This window comes from Cupressus sempervirens, chromosome 3, assembly GCF_028749045.1.
Source record: "Cupressus sempervirens isolate cs-2001-9-10 chromosome 3, ASM2874904v1, whole genome shotgun sequence".
Taxonomy (NCBI): domain Eukaryota; kingdom Viridiplantae; phylum Streptophyta; class Pinopsida; order Cupressales; family Cupressaceae; genus Cupressus; species Cupressus sempervirens.
The window spans coordinates 105,287,991-105,309,446 of NC_143120.1; the positions used below are offsets into that span (position 1 = coordinate 105,287,991).

The 21,456-nt window shown below is 36.2% G+C and overlaps 1 protein-coding gene across 7 annotated transcripts in view; it reads right to left on the reverse strand.

Moving 5' to 3' along the window:
- LOC149564997 (uvrB/uvrC motif-containing protein) overlaps positions 1-21,456 on the reverse strand; it is a 181,945-nt gene that overhangs the window by 143,946 nt on the left and 16,543 nt on the right. For 6 of the 7 annotated variants that reach the window (XM_089818523.1, XM_089818528.1, XM_089818525.1 and 3 more), the window contains exons 2-4: positions 1,757-2,261; positions 1,179-1,238; positions 949-1,046 (exon numbers count right to left, since the gene is read on the reverse strand). In XM_089818523.1, the coding sequence (XP_089674649.1) occupies positions 949-1,046; positions 1,179-1,238; positions 1,757-2,083 (485 nt within the window). In that variant the 5' untranslated portion in view covers positions 2,084-2,261. Of the gene's footprint in view, positions 1-948; positions 1,047-1,178; positions 1,239-1,756; positions 2,262-4,190; positions 4,586-21,456 lie in introns of all 7 variants that reach the window. The other variant, XM_089818524.1, reaches the window with a different exon arrangement.

Sequence of the window (21,456 nt, forward strand, 5' to 3'; positions counted from 1 at the left end):
ATGGTTGAATGAGCGACAAGTCTTGTTTAAATACAATGTTTATTCCAACAAGGTAAACTGACCACATTGCCAACTATATTTAACAAACAAAGGTGCATTCATTATTTAGCATAGTGCATCACCACTTCTAGATTATTGTCATAATGCATCAACAGTTATACTGAGTTCGTGCAACAACTACATATAAATCATGTATCATGTTGAACATCTAATCCTGCAAGAAATCCAGTTGTGGTTCAAAGTCAAATTTTATCTCAATATAAAAATTTGTTAGCCTTGTTGATTGTGTCATACATTACACTCTACAGGCAGCCCATCCTACTCCTTAAGAGCCACCCATCATGGTTTACCTATGTATCATTACTTCCAAGAATCATGATTTTTCGGAGTTCACACACAATTTATCTATCAGTTTATCAGTGAATTTCCCATCACTTAAGCTCTCATTCATAGATGATTGCAATTAATCTATACTTTGCTTTATATATATATATATATATATATATATATATATATATATATATATATATAATTGGTACTTTAAATGTTTTCCGTTAAAATCACCACCGCCCTTGCTATTGACAACAACAGAGTGTAATGATGTTGTGTATAAAATTTTATTGATGGATCAATAGTATAAAATTCAATACAACTTTTGTTCCTTCAAAACATCTAATCAATGCATGTGCATTTCTGTATGTTTCTCTGAATATTTTCCCTGCTCAACATTCCATCATCTATTCTTTTGTCATTTTCCTACATTACTAATGTGGGGTCTGCCTAAAGAAAGAATACAAGCTTCTTTTGGATCAGATTTACTGCCTATAGGTAATGTCAATTGAGTTAAGTGTATATGTTTTCCCCTGGCATATATGTCTTACAACTTAGAACAAAAGCCATATCAGCTGTGAACTGGTTATAGAAACTAGAGTTGCAAATATTCCCCACCGCAAACGTAAAATTGTTATGGCTTTGTCTTGAACTTCATCCTTGGATGATGCAGATCCCACCATTGACTCCCTCTGTCTAGACAGTTCTTGCTCAAGCTGCAAATGCCTCAAGCAACACAAAAACAAATCAACACAAATCTATCAGAAGAAAACACATGCCAGCATTGTTAGAAAGTTAAAAAGTAAATTAAAACCCCATAATTTTATCATTAGTTACAGAAGGTATACCTCTGCAAGCTTGTTCTGTAATTGCTGAGCTATCTCGTATTGATCCAAGTTTAAAGCACACTGACATGACGAAATTCCTACCCTCAGGATGCTTTATCATAGTAACTTGTACTCACGTATTTACTTTTAGCAATATCCTCAGATGTAGTAGCAAAATCATATTATACCAAAGATTTATAAAGAAGATACAGCTAATATCCAATTGAACATTTCAGACCCTTGGCATGAAAATACAAATGAATTACACTCCATTATCTAAAACTTAATATAAATTTCTTTGTTAAGGCCATGCCATTCAAAGCATGGATATAACTGTAGAGAATTAGTATTGACACAACAAATATTCAATTGTGCCCTACAAAATATGTTGAAAATCAATATTGACACAACAAATATTCACTTGCACTCTAGAAAGACTTCAAATTCTACAAACAGGCTTTGATTAGCTAATATAAAGATGTTACAAAATATAATGCTTAATAAATTGACAAGAGCTACATTACAAGAAACTCGCACCCAAGAACAAATAATAAAACAAGATTGACATTGCAATTCTGAATGAGAATGATATAAGCTACCTGAATCCGGGTAGATAAATCTAGCTGAAAAAAGAAAAGCAAGATGTCCTCATTAGCACTTTCACTGTGTTCGTTAACAGCAGGTGGTCCATGGTAATCGCCTTTTGATACTCCCACAGCAATGAACCTCAAATCATTCCGCTGAGAGTAAACTGACCTGATAAGAGAGGAATTTAAAGCATTCCTTACTTCAGGATGTTCTCTACTAAGGTTAATGCTACTTCCACCTTTGTCAGAAAAACTTGAGTGAGACCCACACAAGATCTGCTTTGTGCTTTTCACTGCATCTAGTGCAGCTGGAACAATATTTGTCCCAATAAGATACATTGCTCAACTTGCTCAAAAAAAAGTTTCTGCATACATTAAATATTCAAACTCTGTGCTTCAAATCAGCCTCAGACATGAAATTTTTTTCTTGATCACTACCCAACATATGATCTGGAATAATTTCTTGCGTGTGGCATATTCTGAAGAATATTCACCTACCTCATTAGCTCCAAAAAGCCTAAAATACAAACATCAACATAGAATTGATAAGAAGATATCTCCTTGCAGAAACAAATAATGATATGTATTGCAAACTCTTAAAGAGCTTAAAATCTTCAACAATAAAGGAGAAACAGTAAACATGTATATTGATACAGAGATGTACAGACACAGAATCTAGACATAGATCAAGTTATTATATGTAACAGAAGAAATTCCCATGGACCTACAAAATTTTCAACAAATTTAGCAATAACATCAATATGACCATGCATAAATAGAAAGCATAAAAAATTAAATATGCTGGTAGAACACGCTCTGATCATAAATCAGTATCAAATGTTGTTGTCGATGTTATGAATCCAGACATTTTTCTTGTGGAAGGCACAATTTTTACCATGAACAACCCTCTGCATGCAAACAACAAGAGATAATGGCCCTAAGAATTATTCTCTTAATATATGTGGTGCACAATCCCTCTCCATATAGACCATTGCCAAAATGCTGCTGTTATAACCATTCTAATGATCTCACACTAGACAAAATGAAGTTGTACAACTTTATAAATTAAAATAACCTGGTTTTGATATATTTTAACTACTTGAATTATCCCAACCTAACAAGAGGAATCGAAGCGTCATACACATATGAAATTTCTCTATTGTCTCAATCAAAGCTGAAACCTTGTATTTCCATACATTCAAGCAGTTATATCCCCTTCTATTTCCATCCACTGCAACAGTTATATCCCAATCACTTGCCATGTTTCTCTATGTTGTTTATGTTGAATATGCTGTCATCGATGTCAAAGGTTGACGATCAAGGTGGTATATATTTTAGCAGATTAAGTAATAGAGAAATGGTTTGAGCTGCCTGGTTGTCTGCTTGAGGTGCTTGAGGTGCTTGGTTGTCTGGCTGACCTACTTGGGTGTTTTCTTAAACTGCCTGGTTGTCTGCATAAGCTAGCTGCATCTCTACCTCAGCTACTTGCTTGTTCATTTCAGATTTTAGTTTTTTTAAAAGAGGGGTAAAACATATTGACCCGGAGCAATGAACCAATGACGCCACAAATGGGGGAACTCATCCCCAATTGGATTTGAACCTTGATGGCAAGAACAATAAGACACAACTTGACCATCACAACATGCCACTGTTGGCAGCTGCCATTTCAGATTAAATTGCCTTGTCTTGTTGAATTTTCGAATGGTTAAGAAGTAAAATGAATAAGAAACACTTGAATTTTCTTTTTCTATCATCAGGAATGATAAGAAAGAATAAGAAACTCTGTTTTCTTGTTTTGGGCCGCTCTCTTCTATCTATTTGGCCTAATTCTTTGGGAACAGTGCACATCTTTGTAAGCCTGATTCCTCTTTGGACGCGTTTATTCATTCATGATTGGAAATTTTAATGCTGGGCATTTTTGTGTATGGGAGGGGTGGCTTCAAATAATGTGTAACCACTTTATTTTTAAGGGTCATTTTTATATTCTGTTCTCTTTGAAATTTGTAGTCATAGTGTCAACACATGAATGAATGAATGAAAGTTTTTAATAATGTCATCAAGGTCAAACAGCCTATGGGACCCACCAGTTGCTAGCAAGGAAAAGAACGAGTGGACCCAAACATTGCGAGACCCATCATGTAAAAACCCCAACTGTCTTCTGTTGGGATTACTGAATTGTAATCTTACTTCTCGTCTTTTGTTTTAAATGATTCAATTTTCCATAGATTGTCAATTATGTTTAACAAGTTTGCTTTGAAGGAAACAACGTATTATTCAGAATTCCTATTGAAATAAGCAACAATTTTTTTTACTTGTTTACACAAAACAAAGAAAGACAATGTTGAATGAACCTGGTTTGAGAAACAACTTGCAATAGCTGAATGGAGTACTCATGTCCAGGGTCAAATGACAATTCGAAATGCCACGAGAATGCAAAACGAATTACCTCGGAAATGCCGCAGGCAGCCAGCATAGACAGTCTCACGTGCCCAGAATTCTCCAATGAAGTTGCCGCTGATTGAGTTGCAGAACCAACTCGGCCACAACCTATACACCTTCCAACACTTGTGTATCAAAACGCAGACCCAGAAATTACTGCCGCAGCTGGTAATAGATCATTCACACGGCCAGTAGCAATCCGCAGGCCCTATTTTATTGCCACCCAATTCCCAATCAAAGTCTACGGTTCAGAACTCTGCCAGGACTTAAGATGTTGCCCCCAGATGCTATTCGACACTCCCTCTATGTCAAAATTTGTCTTCCCAGGTGGCAGATATCAGAATGAAGAGCAGTTCGAACCTCTTCAAATTTTCAGTCTATCACCGTCAACCAATCTCCAAGCTACAGTGGAAACAGTAAGAGAATGTGCAAAGCATTATACTTCAGCAACGAATTCCAGTCAACCTTCCAATTAATCTCAAAATGATAATGCCAATCTCCCAGACACAAATAATCACAGATAGGAGAATTAACCAATAAAATCACTATAGATCAGCAGTGACTTCAAACAATCTTCAGAAACTCAATAACCCTTATACTTCAGCAAGGGCACACTGTTGGTGTAAATAAATATTCACTAATCACACTTAGTTAAGCTTACTTGGGATAATGCATTGCATAGTAGTTTGTGATTGAAACACTTGGGAGTTTGCACCTCAATTAAACACATGGTGTAGGAGAATTCCACTCTGGGTGGTCATAGTTGTTATCTCATTCCACCTTTAGTGTACTTATCACATTATCATCCTCATCATCGCACATACTTCATTGCATAATGGAGGATGATGTGATTCCACCTTGTGTGGGTGAAAGCTTATCTTCTCCTTATCATTGTCCCTTATCACCTCTCCTATAGAAGGAGGCCCATTATGTACATTTCAAATCAATCCATTAAATGTAAATCAAGTCCATTATCAGTAATAGCATTCTTGCATCTTCATGCAATTGTCTTGCCAATCTCTTGTGGAAGTTATCTTGGTCTTTCATTTGATCTTGGGGGTGTTGTAGAGTCACCTAAAACTCTAGCATAGTATCAAAGCTCTCGTGGTGTGAAAACTTCTTCTCAAGAAGTGCAATCTTGGCTTGACTCATTGTTGGTGCAGCATTTGGCAATTTGGACATCACAATTTGGAGGAGATTTCAGGAGTCCTATTTTGTGACCTTCTATTGCAGGTGAAAATTGGAGCTTGCTGGTGCAAATCAGAGGTTGGCATCATATAGAGGAGGTCCAAAAACCCCTAAATCGAATTTTGTTTTATCCAAATCGGACATTTGAGGCCAAATCTACAGCCATTTGATTTTTGAAGGTGCGGCGGCGGCAATTCAGAAAAAATAATTTCAAAGGCAATTTTCAAACAGCGATATCTTCACTACACGAACTCCTTTTTCCGAGCAATTTTTTTTGTTTTGGGGTAGAATTTCACAATCTACATAGTGGTGCAGGTGATTTTGGATCTCTGACTCTGAGTTTTTTTGAAAATCGCAAATCCCGTTTATTTGCAACTTTCAAGGCTTTATTTGGGCACATCCGGTAACATTTCCAAGTGCAATTTTTTTTGAAAGTGCATGATTTTTCCTCTACTTTCCAGATTTGTAATCAAATTTCAGTGATTTGGAGTGGGCCTACCACTTTCAAAAACAGGTCCTTTTTTGCTATATTTGCACTTGGTGAATACTTGGATTTTAATTTTCTTAATTGAATCAATAATTTGAAGGAGTTATCAACTTATTTCAGTCATCATTTGATTTCATTATGGATTTTTCAAAAGTTCCATTACTCACTCCATATAACTAACGTGAATGGAAACAAGCAGTTTCTAATCAGTTGATGAGTATTGGATTGCTTAAAATGATTCTTGGACAGGATCTAGAACCAGCTACAAGTGTTGCAAAAAGAAGGAAATGGTTTGATAGAAGGGATAAAGCACTTGGGTCTCTAAATCTACCATCTCTCATGATTTGCTATATCATATTGCATCCTGCACACATCCTCATGATGCTTGGACCACATTGGAAGGAATCTTTGGTAAACCTCATAGAATAAGAATATTCAATTTGAAGAATGAGCTTATACGTCTAAGTCCATGTGATTTTGACAATATTCAAGACTTTTTCTCTAAGTTCAAATCCATTAGATTGGAGTTTTCTAATTGTGGTATTACTAAAGATGATGAGCAATTGATATTATCTATTCTTTCCAAGCTAGGTCCTGAATATTCAATCTTTGTTTCCACATTCTATGCTACTATGGATGCTCTTGGTAGTGCATACAAAATACCTTCTCTTGATGAATTTGTAGCTCAGCTCACAAGGAAACAAGAAAAGTTAGCACACATGGGTCAATTGAAGCCTTTAAAGCATCAAGCATTGGTTGCAAATGACTCCTCTCTAAAGGCTCCCAAAGGAAAGGGAAACAAACAACACAAGGATCTTAAGCAACATGACAAAGGTGATGACTCTCCTTCACAACATAATATTGAATCCAAGTCCTCTTCAAGAGAGGAATCATCTAGAAGCAAGAGAGATAAATGTGCTTATTGCAAAAAGCTGGACATGATGAGCATAAATGTTTCCATAGGAAGATTGATGAGCTTACTCACATTCTTCAAAAGAACAATATCCAATTGCCCTCATCAGTGTCTTCTCCTTCTCAATATCAGGCAACTTCTTCATCTACATCATCATCTAGAGGCAAGGGACAAGCACTCACTACTTCCACACATCCTGAGCAAGGTAAATGGCTTCTTGATTCAGGTGCATCACATCATATGGCATCTTCTACAGATATGTTTTCTTCTATTGAGCCTTGTAATTCTCCACCTATATTGATGGGTAATAATACGTACATGAAGGTTCGTGGTTAAGGTTATATTCCTATGGGATAGGGTACATTTAATGATGTTCTTTGTGTACCATCCTTGACCACTAATATCCTTTCCATTTGCCAAATTACTCATGAGGCACAAGGTAAAATTGTTGAGTTCACTCCTGATTATGTCTATATTAGGGACATGGAGACTAGAGATGTTATAGCTATGGAAGTTGTTGATCATACATCACGCTTGTATTCTTTTGCACATTTTGTTGATAGTGATGATGATATTCATGATGTACCCAACCCTTTATCAAGGGTGAATAATTCATGTGAGAACATTGGACACTTGAATCATTTTGTTCTTGAGGCAAGTGTTGAACTTCCTACTCCTCCACCTCCAGCTTCTTCAGACATGAGTTCTAATATTTAGCCGGATGATCTTTATGCTTCAAATCTTGCAGTGTGGGATGAATTCTTAGATGCTCTTTCAGATGAGTCTTATAATGCAGATTTGGTTAATACATCTGAGGAGGTTCCTCTTCGAGATACTTCTTCACCTTCTTTGGAGATTGGATTTCCCAAATCTTCATGTTCTCTTGTTTTTTCACATCTCATAGGTCAGCTTGATGTTGTGACAGAATCTGAGCTTGGAGACACCTATTCAGTCTTCAGAGATGCAAACATGGAGACCTTCTCCCTCCTTCCTCACTTTTTACAAGGAGTGGCTTCTTCATCTTTTGATGTATTTATCTCTTCCTAAGGAGAGACATGTTTCTTGTAGGCATTGGATTATATTTTGCTTGCAAGTACTCTTCATATACATTGGAGCTTCTTCATTAAAGGGGGGATATCATGTACTCTTATTTCCTTCCTATTGGGGGATCATTCTTTGTATATACATGATGTATGCAATTTTTGGGGGCTCTGAAGTACTCCATCCATCCATGCATCTTGTTTTCATCTCTCTTTTTGGAGGACTTTTCCAATGAGGTTTTTTCTCTTTCTTCAATTTATGAGAGATTACATTTCATGTATTGCATTGCATATTGTACATGGGTACCTAAAATGGCCTAGTAGCCAAGACCCATCTTGCATTGTGAGTTTAAGTGCATTCCCCTAAGTTGCACTTAAGGGGGGGTGTTGGTGTAATTAAATATTCACTAATTACACTTACTTAAGCTTACGTAGGATAATGCATTGCATAGCAGTTTGTGATTGAGACACTTGGGAGTTTGCACCTCAATTAAACACATGGTGTAGGAGAATTCCACTCTGGATGGTTACAGGTGTTATCTCATTCCACCTTTAGTTTACTTATCAAATAATCATTCTCATCATTGCACATACTCCATTGCATAATGGAGGATGATCCACCTTTCGTGGACATGTGATTCCACCTTGTGTGGGTGATAGCTTATCCTCTCCTTATCATTGTCTCTTATCACCTCTCCTATATAAGGAGGCCCATTATATACATTTCAAATCAATCCATTGGATGTCAATCAAGTTCATTATTAATAATAGCATTCTTGCATCTTCATGCAATTGTCTTGCCAATCTCTTGTGGAAGTTATCTTGGTCTTTCATTTGATCCTAGGGTTGTAGAGTCACCTAAAACTCTAACACACACAATTCTGAAACTCGAGAAAAAGCCACAAAGGCACAAAAACAAATATATATTCAAGTGTGCTTTTCCCCATAAAATGAGCTCTCATTTATAATCTTTTGTTGGCCAAAGTTTCCAAAAAAACTTCACTTCAAAAATTGTGGAAGTTTCCCAAAAGAACTCAACACTAGAAACTTTCCAACATACTTTTTAGAAATATCTCTTAATGTCATAATTCTAATAATATAAATATCATTATAATAATGCAACTTAATAATTATTGAATAAATAAGAGCTCATGCAATTATTAACCTGATTTACCGCAGGTGACGACCAACTGCCAAGCGACCCACTGCCAAAAATAGCAACTGCCAATAATAGACTTATTGAAAATAGTTACTAAAATAGTAAGTTCACAATTGAGACCCCCAAAACACCCTGTCAACTCACAAGGCTTGCTATGATGAGCTAACTCCAACTACATGGACTTGCCAAAAACGGGGACATTACACATCAACTAGATCTATTTTTCTCTACGCAACTTGGATCTTCTACTATGTAATTTGGTTAGAGATCTGTTACCTTTGTGATCTTTTCTTCTTCGAACAAGTCAAATTTGCAAAGATTGAAGCATCCCAAACCCTATTAGATAGCATAGTTAAAAGATGACCATAAGGTACTTGTAAGTGAACAATGTTTGGTGATATTAAGCATTGGATCTTACCACAATGAAGTTCTTTGTGATATTATACTTATGGATTTGTCATATATTGTTGGGTAGACCATGGCAGTATGATAGACAAGCTTTGCATGATGGGATGAAACAAGTATTGTTTCCTTCAGTAGAAACTCCTACGAGTGGAATTTGTATTGGTATTAGAGTTTGTTTGGTTGAAGGAAGTTTGAATGGTTTAAAAGGTGACAATATGTGTTATGCTTGGAGCCCTAAGAAGTTTGATCTAGAATCATAACACAATCAACCTAAATAGATAAAAAAAAAATTAACAAAGTATGAAGACATAATCTCAGATGAAGTGCCCAATGGATTGCCACTTGTGTGGAGTATTAGTCAATGCATAGATCTAACCCTTGGAGCTAGTTTGCCAAATAAAGCAGCACACTAAGGGTGCAGTCCCATGGAGGGAGACTTCCTAAAAAATTTCAGTGGGTGCTACTGAGAATTTTCAAGATTTCTTTTAAGTGGGAGGTCCTGTGGATTTAGAAGAGGGGTTTATGCTTAAAATTTTAACCTCCACAATTTATGGAAGTTGTATTACGAGAGTAATTGGTAAATACTTGCTTGTTATTAACAGAGACCAGATGGTCAATTCATACAAAAGAATGAGACGATGTTTCCTTAGGAAACGATCGTAAAGAATAGAAACATTCTATCCTAGAGAAAGCAAACTAAAGCTAATTAGATATTTACAATAGATAACCATTAACTAATAATAGACGACTTATCTATTATTGTAATACTCTCCCTTAATGGTTAATCTAACACACCAAGCTGTCCTTTGAATTTGAAAAACTTATCAGGACCAAGAGGCTTGGTGAGAATGTCTGCAGTCTGATCTGTGGTAGGAACATACTGCAAATCTATAGTCCCGTCTTCAACCAGCTGTCGTATGTAATGATAGTGAACAACCATCTACAATTCGTGACTGGAAAATCATGACATCTATCTGCAAATCGTGATTTACTGGTATTTTTTGAGCACCAAATCACGATTCCTCAGGCTCGTTTTTTACACACCTGGTTCTTGGCTGGGGTTTGAGGATCTACAAATCGCTAAGATCAAATCACGTCTACAAAATCGAATCTACAAATCGCGATTTCTTTGGGCGTTTTTTCTGCCACTCACGTCTATAAAGAGCTCGTTTTACTAGTCAATGATTGTTTCTTTTCTGCTCACGACTAGAAACCATTGCATTTACCAAGAAAAAAAGGGTCATTTTTGGCAATTTTTGTGCAAACATCTTTCGCGACCTACAACCTGCAATCTCTGCCATTTGTGGAGTTAAATCTCCAATCTTTAATGCGGTCTCTGCCTCTAGTCGAGCTCTGAAACAAAAATCAGCCATTTCTTTCCAAGAAATTGCTATTTTTTTGCAAATTCTTGCCTCCATGGCCGCCAACTAGGTTTTTGCTCAAAAACCCTACTTTTTGGGCTCATTCTTTTCTAATAGCAAATTCTTGATGGATTTTTCGAGAGCTCAACTAGGTTGTCCATTTTTTCTGGGTGCCTCGATTTTTGAGCCAGCGAATCCAGAAAATGACAACATATTCTTAGGTTTTTCGAGCTCTCTTTTGGGTCCCTCTGATTTTTTTGGGTGTTCCATTTTTTGCCTCAAAGAACGTGCCTTCACAGCTTTTCACAATTTTTCATTGAAAAAGGTGCCATGGCATCTTTGACAAACATTCTGCTCAAGCATAACTCCAAATTCAGTAGTTGAAATTATGGCATCTGGAAACTTTTGATAATCGCAATTTTTGAATATCGAAACACCAATCAACTTGTTCTAGGTGTTATGAAGCGTCCGACTTCTCCGAGTCCTGATCAAGATGCATGGGATTTGAATAATTAAGAGGCAGTGATGCTTCTCAAATTATCCGTGGCTGATGACCACCTTTCTCAGATTCCATCCAGCAAGACAGTTGCCGAGATCTGGACACATCTCAAAGGTCTTCATGAGACTTCTAACAAAAGCAAAGCCTTCTTTCTGAAAAACATTATGTTTTCTATTGTCATGGATGAGCGCACCTCGCTCCAAGCGCACCTAAATCAGATTCAGGAAATTCGTAATCAATTACTTGCCATCGGTTGCAAGATGGAGGAAGAGGATATTGTAGTTATCACTCTTCGAAGTTTTCCACAATCCTATGAGCATTTTATTGAGACTCTCAACATCACATCTTCTATTGTTGATTTGAAGTGCACTGATCTCTGCACACTGCTACTTCCGCAAGATCAGTGGAAACAACAGTTCAGTAGCAGCTCCAGTTCCACATCCACAAAGCAAGCCTTTGTTGCAAAATCCTTTCAAAAGGATAAAGGCGAGTTTCAACAACCATCTAAGCAAAAGTCTTCTACTCCAGCATCAAATGGTTCCAGAAAGAAGAAAATTCAATGCAACTACTGCCACAAGTTTGGACACATGAAGGTTCAATGTTGGAAACACTTAGCCACACAATCTAAGCAATTAGGTTCGCAACCCAAAGTGAACAGTGCAAAGCACACTGAGCAGGCGGAATCTACCTTTTACGCCTTCATGGATAAAAGACCTACAGATCATGTGAAGTCGTCTACTTGGTACATTGATTCAAGTGCCTCTCTTCATTTCACTCACCGTAGAGACTGGTTTACTGACTACCAGCCTTATTCAAACTCTGTTATTTTTGGTGGCGGCCAAGAGTACATGGTTGTCGATAAGGGCAACATTCAGATTCAATTTGTTGGGAGGAATCTCATATTCCTTGATGTGTACTACGTTCCAAGGATGGAACTAAATCTACTCTCAGTCAGTCAGTTGCTATGACATTCTCCACACTTGGCAGTCACCTTCAGTTCACATCAATGCACCATCATTGATCGGGCAACTAAGTCTATTGTTGCAGTGGGTCTTGATGATTATGGTCTTTTCAGACTTACTGATTCTGGTGATTCTCAGGACTTAGCTATGGCTGCTTGGCGATCTTCTGTCAGCACACTTTGGCATCAGCGATATGGGCACTTAAATGTGCATTATCTCTTACAGCTTGCTTGGGATGAGCTTGTTCTTGGATTGTCAAAGATTCAGACTCAACAGCTTGGAGTTTGTGACGCATGCCAAGCTGCGAAGCAACATCGCACACCTTTCACTAGTGGCAATTCATGGTGAGCTTCTCAAGTACTTCAGCTTGTTCATGCCGATATCTGCGGCCCTATGGCCACTCCTTCTGTTATTGGGTCCACGTATTTTCTGTTTGGTAATTGTCCAGCCGTGAGTTGCAAAATCGCGATTTGGAGAGAACAAAACCCTAGCTCAAGATTTCGAATTTCTCTAGGCAGATAACCTTAGGCGGGTTTTAAAGAAATTGACTAAAAAATTTTGAAAAAATTTAAACAAATAATTTCAAGAAGAAACTATAATTTTTTTTGAAAAAAATTATAGTATTAGCTCTGATACCATATTACAGAAATAATTGGTAAATGCTTGTTGTTAACAAAGACCAGACAGTCAATTTATACAAAAGAATGAGACGATGTTTCCTTAGGAAACAATCGTAAGAAATAGAAACATTCTATTCTAGAGAAAGCAAAAATGAAAGCAAACTAAAGCTGTTTAGATATTTACAATAGATAACCATTAACTATTAATAGACGCCTTATCTATTATTGTAATAAGTTGGTGGTCTCATAAATTGTTTTAAGCATTGTCAATTTACATGACTAAATAGTTAAAAAATTAATATTGATAAGAATTAAAATATATATATATATATATATGATTAACAAGTGGAAGACAAAAAGCCTAAAATGGTGAGGCAATTTCTAGACCCTACCTTTTCCACCTACTCAAATTTGTACCCTAAAAAGTAGGGGCTTCTATTTTTTATGAAAAGATTCCAATTAGTCCTGCAGCATTTTTTTTTTCACTTCATGGGACCTTCCACTCCATAAAAATAGGACCCTGAAGCCCCCCTCATGGAACCGCACCCTAAATGACACCTGTAGAGAATAAAGAATTGAATAGGCAACTGCAAGAATTGTTGAAGGGTTTGATCGGAGAGGGTTTAAGTCCTTGTGCAGTACCTAGAGTATTAGCACATAAGAAGAATGGAGAATGGAGAAAGTGTACTAAGTCTAGAGCCATAAAAAAGATCACCGTTAACTACAGATTTTCATTTCCTCGAACAGGTGATATAATAGATTGTTTGAGTGGAGCTAAGTATTTCAAAAAGATCGATTTGGAGAGTGGATATCATCAAATTGGAATCAAAAAAGGAGATGAGTGGAAGATTGCATTCAAGACAAATAAAGGATTGTATAAATGGTTAGCGATGCCTTTTAGACTGACTAGTGTGAACAAATTTTTAGGCAAGTATGTGATTGTTTATCTAGATGATATTTTGATTCTCAGTAAGGAAAAAGAGGATCATTTGTTGCATCTGAGATAAGTGTTGTGGAGATTAAGAGAAAAGAAGTTGTTGATAAACATCAAGAAGTGTACATTCATGAAGGAAGACATTGTGTGTAATGTCCCCTTCTAGCTTAAGGAATGAATGCTGGAACCTACAACAAATCATTAGTACAACATAGAAAAATACGTATTAAAAATCAAAAGCATTTGAGAAAAGTTGAACTGACTAAGTATTGATCTAAATACTACCCCTTACTAACCCTTCCTAATCCCTCGAAAGGGACTATTTCTCAAATCACCTAACCCTCTAATGAGAAATTACTTCTCGATTAGGCAACTGTGATATGAAGAGTGTACTCTCTTAGGCCTCTTGGGATCTCTGGTTATGCTTTGTGCAACACTACTTGGTAGAGATCCCACCTCTAACCAAGTCTCTTATCTCTAACATATGCATATGATCGACCACTTCAATAGCAATTGTCTCTAAGAGATTCTCCATAAATCTCTCTTTGGGATTCCGATTTGGAATCTCGACATTCATATGGAATACCCTCTAATCTCTGAGTTCTCCTTTAGAGAAACTCGACATTCAAAATGAATGTCCTCTAGACTCTGAGTTCTCTATTAGGGAAAGTCAACATCCATATCAGATGCCCTCTACCAAGATTAACTTGGTCTCTATAAGAACTATAAAGTTCTTATCCATCATAATTCATAGTCCTCTATAATAATAAATATAAAAAGAAATATGATATACCTTCTAATTACACTTTACCCTCTAGCTATCACATCGCTTTGAATTTTCACTTCTTCCAATATTATCTTTGTTCTCTTCTAAATCTCTGATTAATTTAGTAGTTTATTATCATAGTAATGAAGTACTGGTAATACACTTCTCTAATATGATATCTCTTAGTGGCTTTATTATTTATTAATTGCACTGATATTCAATTATATATATTTGCTTGCTAAGGTAAATTGGCTTCCTTGTACGCCCCTCTAACTATGAATCACTGGTTGTAATATGTATGTAATGTCTAGTAGTCTGGTAGAGGTACAGTTTCTTATCATTGTCTTCCTTCTCTGTGTTGGAGGCTGATGTGGTTTTGTTTATTAGTTATTGCAATAATTTACCATTATTATTATTTAAAAATATTAATTAATGTGAACTATTATTTGTATTTGTATTATACTATTATCTATCTATTTCTATTTTTCTTATAACGTATTATTTTATATTTCAATTCTAATTTTATATATATATAATTTGATGGTTTTTATTATAACAATAATATAAATTGTATACTGATTAGCACAAGATAGGATCTCTATAACGTTTAACATGTTATATATGCATTAAAATAGATTGATTTGTATGTCATTTTCGGGTCATGACATTGTGATCTCAGCAAATGGATTGAAGATGGACCTTGAGAAGGTTAAAGCAATTGTTAAGTGGCCTACACCTGAAAGTGTAGGAAAAGTAAGATCATTCCATGGATTCACTAGTTCTACCAATAGTTCACTAGGAATTTCAATTCAGTTTGTAGTCCTATGACTAAAACAATGAGAGGGGATAGAAAGCATTTTATGTGGGAAAATAGAGCACAAAGGATTTTTGAGTTGTTGAAGCAAAAGTTAACTAAACAACCAATGTCAGCGAGTATTTCAAGTGGACTATGATGGAAGTGGGAATGCAATTGGAATAAAATTGAATCAAGAAGGTAGAGTTGTTGCTTATTTCAATGAAAAGTTGAATGATGCAAAGAGGTATTCAGTTTATGATCAAAAACTCCATGCCATAGTTCGGGCCTAGAAAAAGTGGAGATAGTGGCTGGGCACTTTAGCATTAACAAGATAGTGGCTTTGGTAAATGAGAGTTACTTTTGGCCTCGAATTCATAACGATGTCATAAAATGTGTTCAAAGTTGTAGAGTTTGTCAAGTTGCTAGAAGGGAAGTAGCCAAAGTGAGACTGTATACACCTTTGATAGTGCCAAATAGATCTTGGGAAGACATTGGCATGGATGTCATACTTGGGTTGACTAAGACACAAAAAGATAATGATTTTATATTTGTGGTAGTGGATAGATTTTCCAAGATGTCACATTTCATATCTTGTAAAAAGACTACAAATGCAATACATGTAGCTAACTAATTTTTCAGAGAGGTTGTGAGATTGCATGGATTACTTATAAGCATAATTTAGAACAAAGATAGCAAGGTTGTTGGTTACTTTTAGAGGACACTTTGGAAGAAGATGAATACTGATTTGAAGTTTAGTTCTACATTTCATCCGCGGACAGATGGACAAAAAGAGGCAATAAATAGGATTTAAGGAACTTGTTAAAGTGTTTGGTTGTAGAGAAAACTGGGAAATGGGATTTAGTCCTAACTCAAGCAGAGTTTGTGTATAACAATTCAATGAATAGGAGTAAAATGAAGACACTATTTGAGATAGTCACACGAATGAATCCTAAAGGAGTATCAGAATTAAGGGATATCAATCATTAAGTCAGGAGGAGTGTAGATAGAGAAGCATTTTTAGAACACAAAAGCATTACATGTTCAAGTGAAAGAGTATGTGAAGAAAATGAATTAGAAATACAAAGAGAGAGCAAATGAAAAGAGGAGGCATAAGGAAATCCAAGTAGGAGATCTTTGTGATGGTCTATTTGAAGAAACGTAGATTTCCTATTGGAACATACAACAAGTTGAAAATGAGGAAGTTTGGACCATGTAAGATTATAAGGAGATTTGATTCAAAGAATGCATATTAAGTACAGTTCTCAAAGGACGAGAATATATCACATGAATTCAATGTTGCAAACTTGTATGAGTATCATGAAGCAGATTTCAATGAGGATAATGGATTAGATGTGGAGCAACAGTATCCTAAGAAGCAAATGGATGAGATAGAAGAAAACTTGGATAGCAAAATTGATAAAAGCACAAGACGTAGAGAATATAAAGAATATCTTGTCAAATGGAAGGTCAGACAAGTCTGAAGATTCTTCATAGATTTCTCAAGAGGAGATGGATCATCTTGGTTTTCCTCTAGCCCCAACAAAGTGAGAGGCTCACTCTTCAATAATGTTAAGTGCTTGATGCAAAAGCATCTCGGGTTCTAGGCAATCTTGCATCAACCAAAAATGTTTGTTTCCTAGTTTCCTATATAGTTTTGTTTCTGTGTTTTCTTTCAGCATACCTTCAATTTGGGTCTTTAGTAGTTGTGCACTTCATAGAATGTTCTTAGCATCATGGTGATCCTACAACTCGGTTTGCATCTCAATTCATCACTTCGCAATCAAAATCTTCAAAATTCTTGGCACGCCACATTTGCTCTACATGTTTTAACAATTTGTTGGAGGTTTCCAATCTTGTGAAGAAATTTCTCGATCAGCAAAGCTTTGTGGCTCATTTTTTAATGTTGCTATACCTATTGCCAACACATTTATGGGATTGCACTTTATTTCACATCTATTTGAGGGAGATCCTTATACTTTGGGTCTTGACCTATATTTGTATCACATTTTCTTCACCTTGAAAATGTAATCTTTTTTAGGCCAACTTGAAGCTTACAAAAGAATTATAATCAGATTTTGATCCTTAGAGTTGGTTAGCGATCTACGGTTTTGGTTAGGATAATAAGATAACCTCTTGAAGGTTCTCTTATAGAGTTTTCTTTGTATAATCAAAACCTATTTGCGTGGCACGTAAGACTGCATGTTGTAGCTCAACTGCAATTGATTTTTTGATAATGCGAAGGCTGATCTTGTTAGTCTCTCAATTGTTCCTTGTTTTTGTTGTGTGACTCTTGTTGCATGATTTGGACATATCTCCGTGGGGTCCCTCCTTTTGTGGTTGCATCACTTCACTTTTTCCAGGTCTGTTTTAAGACCATCGGCTTAGATGAAAAATCCCAAGTGCACTAACCCCTTCACAAAACTCTACTTCTTGAAATTAATCAACTTTTCTTGCCTTAAATTCTCAAATATCCTACAAATATGCATTATATGCTCCAATGTCTTACTAAAGATCAAAATATCATCCAACCAAGCAATAATAAACTTACTCAAAAATTCTTTCAGTACCTTGTTCATGAGTTGCATGAATGTGCTCAATGCATTGATTAGCCCAAAACGCATGAACAACCACTCTTACAAGCCCTCATTTATCTCAAAGGTTGTATTCCATTCATCTACTTCTCTAAACCAAACTTAATGATATCCACTCTTCAAACCTATCTTTGTGAAGGACTCAAGCAATCCATAATGTCATCCATCTTGGGAAAGGGAAACCTATACTTGATAGTAATCTTATTAAAAGCTCGAGAATCTCTACACATCCTCCATTTTCCTTTTTTCTTTAATGCTAGTACTATTGTTACCACACATGGACTCAAACTATGTCGAATCAACCCCTACTATAATAGCTCTTGCACTTGTGTGTTCATTTCTTCACCCTTTGTTGGAGTCATCCTATAGGCTGCCTTATTCAGCAAACTAGCTCTAGGAATCATGTACATTTGATGACTAATCTTTCTTACTAGTGGCAATCCATCAGGTACATTATCAGATGCAATATCCTCAAACTCATCCAACAAATCTACAACTTCCACAGGCACATCTTCTACTCCCTCTTTATCAACTTTTGAAATTAAAGAAGAATGCATATGCTCATGCCTCATGTCTTCTACAAACTTCCTTCCATCAACTAAACATATTCTTGCATTACTACATACATTTTCCTTTGTTTCCTTCAATGGCTTCAGCATGTATCGGACTCCATCTTTTGTCAAAGAATAGGCATTTGTATACCCATAATGTATAGCACAACAACAAAATTGCCATAGTCTTCCGAACAACTGACGACAAACTACCATACACCTAATATCACACAATATTTCATCATGATAGTTTCCAATTTTAAACTTTACCATAAAGTGTTCATTGACCCAAGCTTTGGGATCCCGCTACAACCAAGCAATCCGATAGAATTCAAATGCTTCCTTCTCTCTAACTTTAATTTATTAACCATTCCCTCTGAAACAAGGTTATGACTACTTCTAGCATCAATATGACATTGCATGCTTCACCATTACACTTACACCTTGTGTGAAACAAATTCTTCCTTTGCTTAGGTTTCATCTCATCATTTAACAAGGCTCTTCTAACGACAAGGACCTCTCCTCTTTCAACATCTCCAGGATGTAATGATTCAACATCTTCATCTACATTTGCAACTCATGCATTGCTATCTAGTCTTCTACTTATTCTCCCTTGATGTTGATGACACTCATAAGCTTTGTGTCCTTCTCCGCAATGGAAACACGTCCCACAAAAACCTCCTCTCCCTAGTCATTGTTCTCTCAGCGGTGATAGGTGGATTTGGGGATTGGCTTGTTCCGGTTGGGCTGATTTTAGACATAATATGCCCACATTATTTCCCCTCCAACTCTAACTGCTACTAGAGTTGCCAATCTTCTTTTAGTCTTCATTTCAGCCTTCATAAGACCATCTACTAGGCTTTCTACCATAAACTCTTCCAATTTATCCTCTCAAACTTCTTGTTCATTTTTTTGTCTACCTTCAAAGGAAATTGATATGCATCTTCCTTAGCAGACATTCTTACCATTATCAATCGTTAGTAGACATTCTTACCATTATCAACTCTCTGTGAATACTCAGCCTCAACTCATTTAATGTGCAACCTTCTCCTTGTTAGCTCAAAATGACCCATACTAATAAGAACTCAATGGAACTCTTATATATACCCGTGGACAGATCTTCCTGCTTGCTTCAACCCTTGCATTTGCTTAAGAAAATCAAACTCGAAGTCAACAAGAATGAACCGTCTCTTCAGTTTGTCCACCATTTGATCCCACCTTGTTATATTCTCCTTCCCTCTTCTATTTCTCTCTAGTTGAACCTCTTTCCTCCAAATTTTAGCATGACGTTTTGAACTTGGCCTTTGCGAACCTAACCCTCTCAGGATCTTCTATTTCCTCAAGCTCAAAGTACCATCTATATCATTGATCCAATCGATCAACTCTTCTAGAATAAGATTTCTAGAAAAATCTAGAAACTCCAAACTTTGATCTCTTTCCAATCATGGAAATGGCCTTCAAAACCCTAGCTTCGTCAGGATCCCTGGTCATTTCTCACTCTTCTTCAAATTGTCCTTCAAATTCGTCCTCACTTCATCTCTTGCTCTAATATTGGTTCCTCTGTACAACTCTTGTAGTGCTTGCACTTGCCTTTACAGAGCTCTAAAACCCTCTTCTATCACACTTACAACTCATCCACCACTATTCCTTCGTGGAGGCATTTTGTGTACTTATCTCTCAAACCCACAACCACAATACTAGGTCAAACTATCTCACGTTGACAATTTGTCTACACACTTAAATTGATACCATTTGACGGAGGTTACTCTCCTTATTCATACAAACACACACAATACAACAGGAAAATTAATAGAAAATTTGCAAGAACACAAACACTTGCTTTCCATCAAAGAAATGGCATTACAATACTTGAAAAAATAACATGCTACAGCCACATGGGCATTTCACAACAATAATCTGCAAGAGAAAGCTGCAATCTGTACTTCTAGAATTGAACCCTAAATTCCCCTCATGCCTTGTATAAGCAGCACGATTAACTGCCTTCGAATATTCTAGAAAGTGAAAAAATTCCATTTTGGCACCTAGTAGTTTAATATCCGACCTTAAGTGAATTTTCTCTCTCCCTTTTGTATTGAAACTAGAGTCTTGAAGGCACAACTTCTAAAAACCATAACTTGTGACCTGCTAAATCAATTGACTACTACAACCCCATTTCGGAAATGCAACGAAGAGCTTTGTAGCCTAGCACTCGTGAAGCACCAATCTATCAAAGCTTGATGTCTTTCAAGTCTCTAAGGCCTTCAAAACTAAGCTTAGTTTTTGTATCACCCCATCAAAATAAAAAATTCAATATCTTCAAAACCATACGTTATCTCACCATGAAACTTTGTAGGGAGGCTTATACATCCAAAATGAACCTTTGGGAAAGCAACTAGGACATGTTGTGCTCAAATGAAAGACGTATTAAAAATAGTAAACTTGTCAAAAATAGTAACCATGCCCAAAATAGCTCTTATTGAAAAACTAGACAATATTTTGAGGTGATGCAAGGTTGTTCTTACACCCTATATGCTCTGCCATCAATTTTGATCGAACCCACAAACCCATATCTCAACGAAGTCGAACTTGCACTAGCAACTTAGCTTTGAGAGCTAGGTCTTTATTTTAGTAGATTTGTTATAGGCCCCTATGAATGGTTTAATCCAAAACCTTCATCTCTATTTAGATTTTGTGAGAGCTTGCAAATTTCAACCCACCTTCCTCAAGTACCTTATTAAATAGTACAAGATATTTGTAATCATTCAAACATATTTTGTCCACAATCTATGCATAGTATATAAAAGAAAATTCTATGTTTTTTATGATAAGTAGGGGAGTTTCAGACCAAGACTAAAACAACATGAAACACACTGTGTCAATATAGGGCATACTTAAGCAAAAAAAATGACTAAGAACTAATTCAAAGATGACCACACCCAACAAAGAGGAAATGAATATTTAACAACCAAACTAAATATATCCAACCATAAGTGTTTGAGTT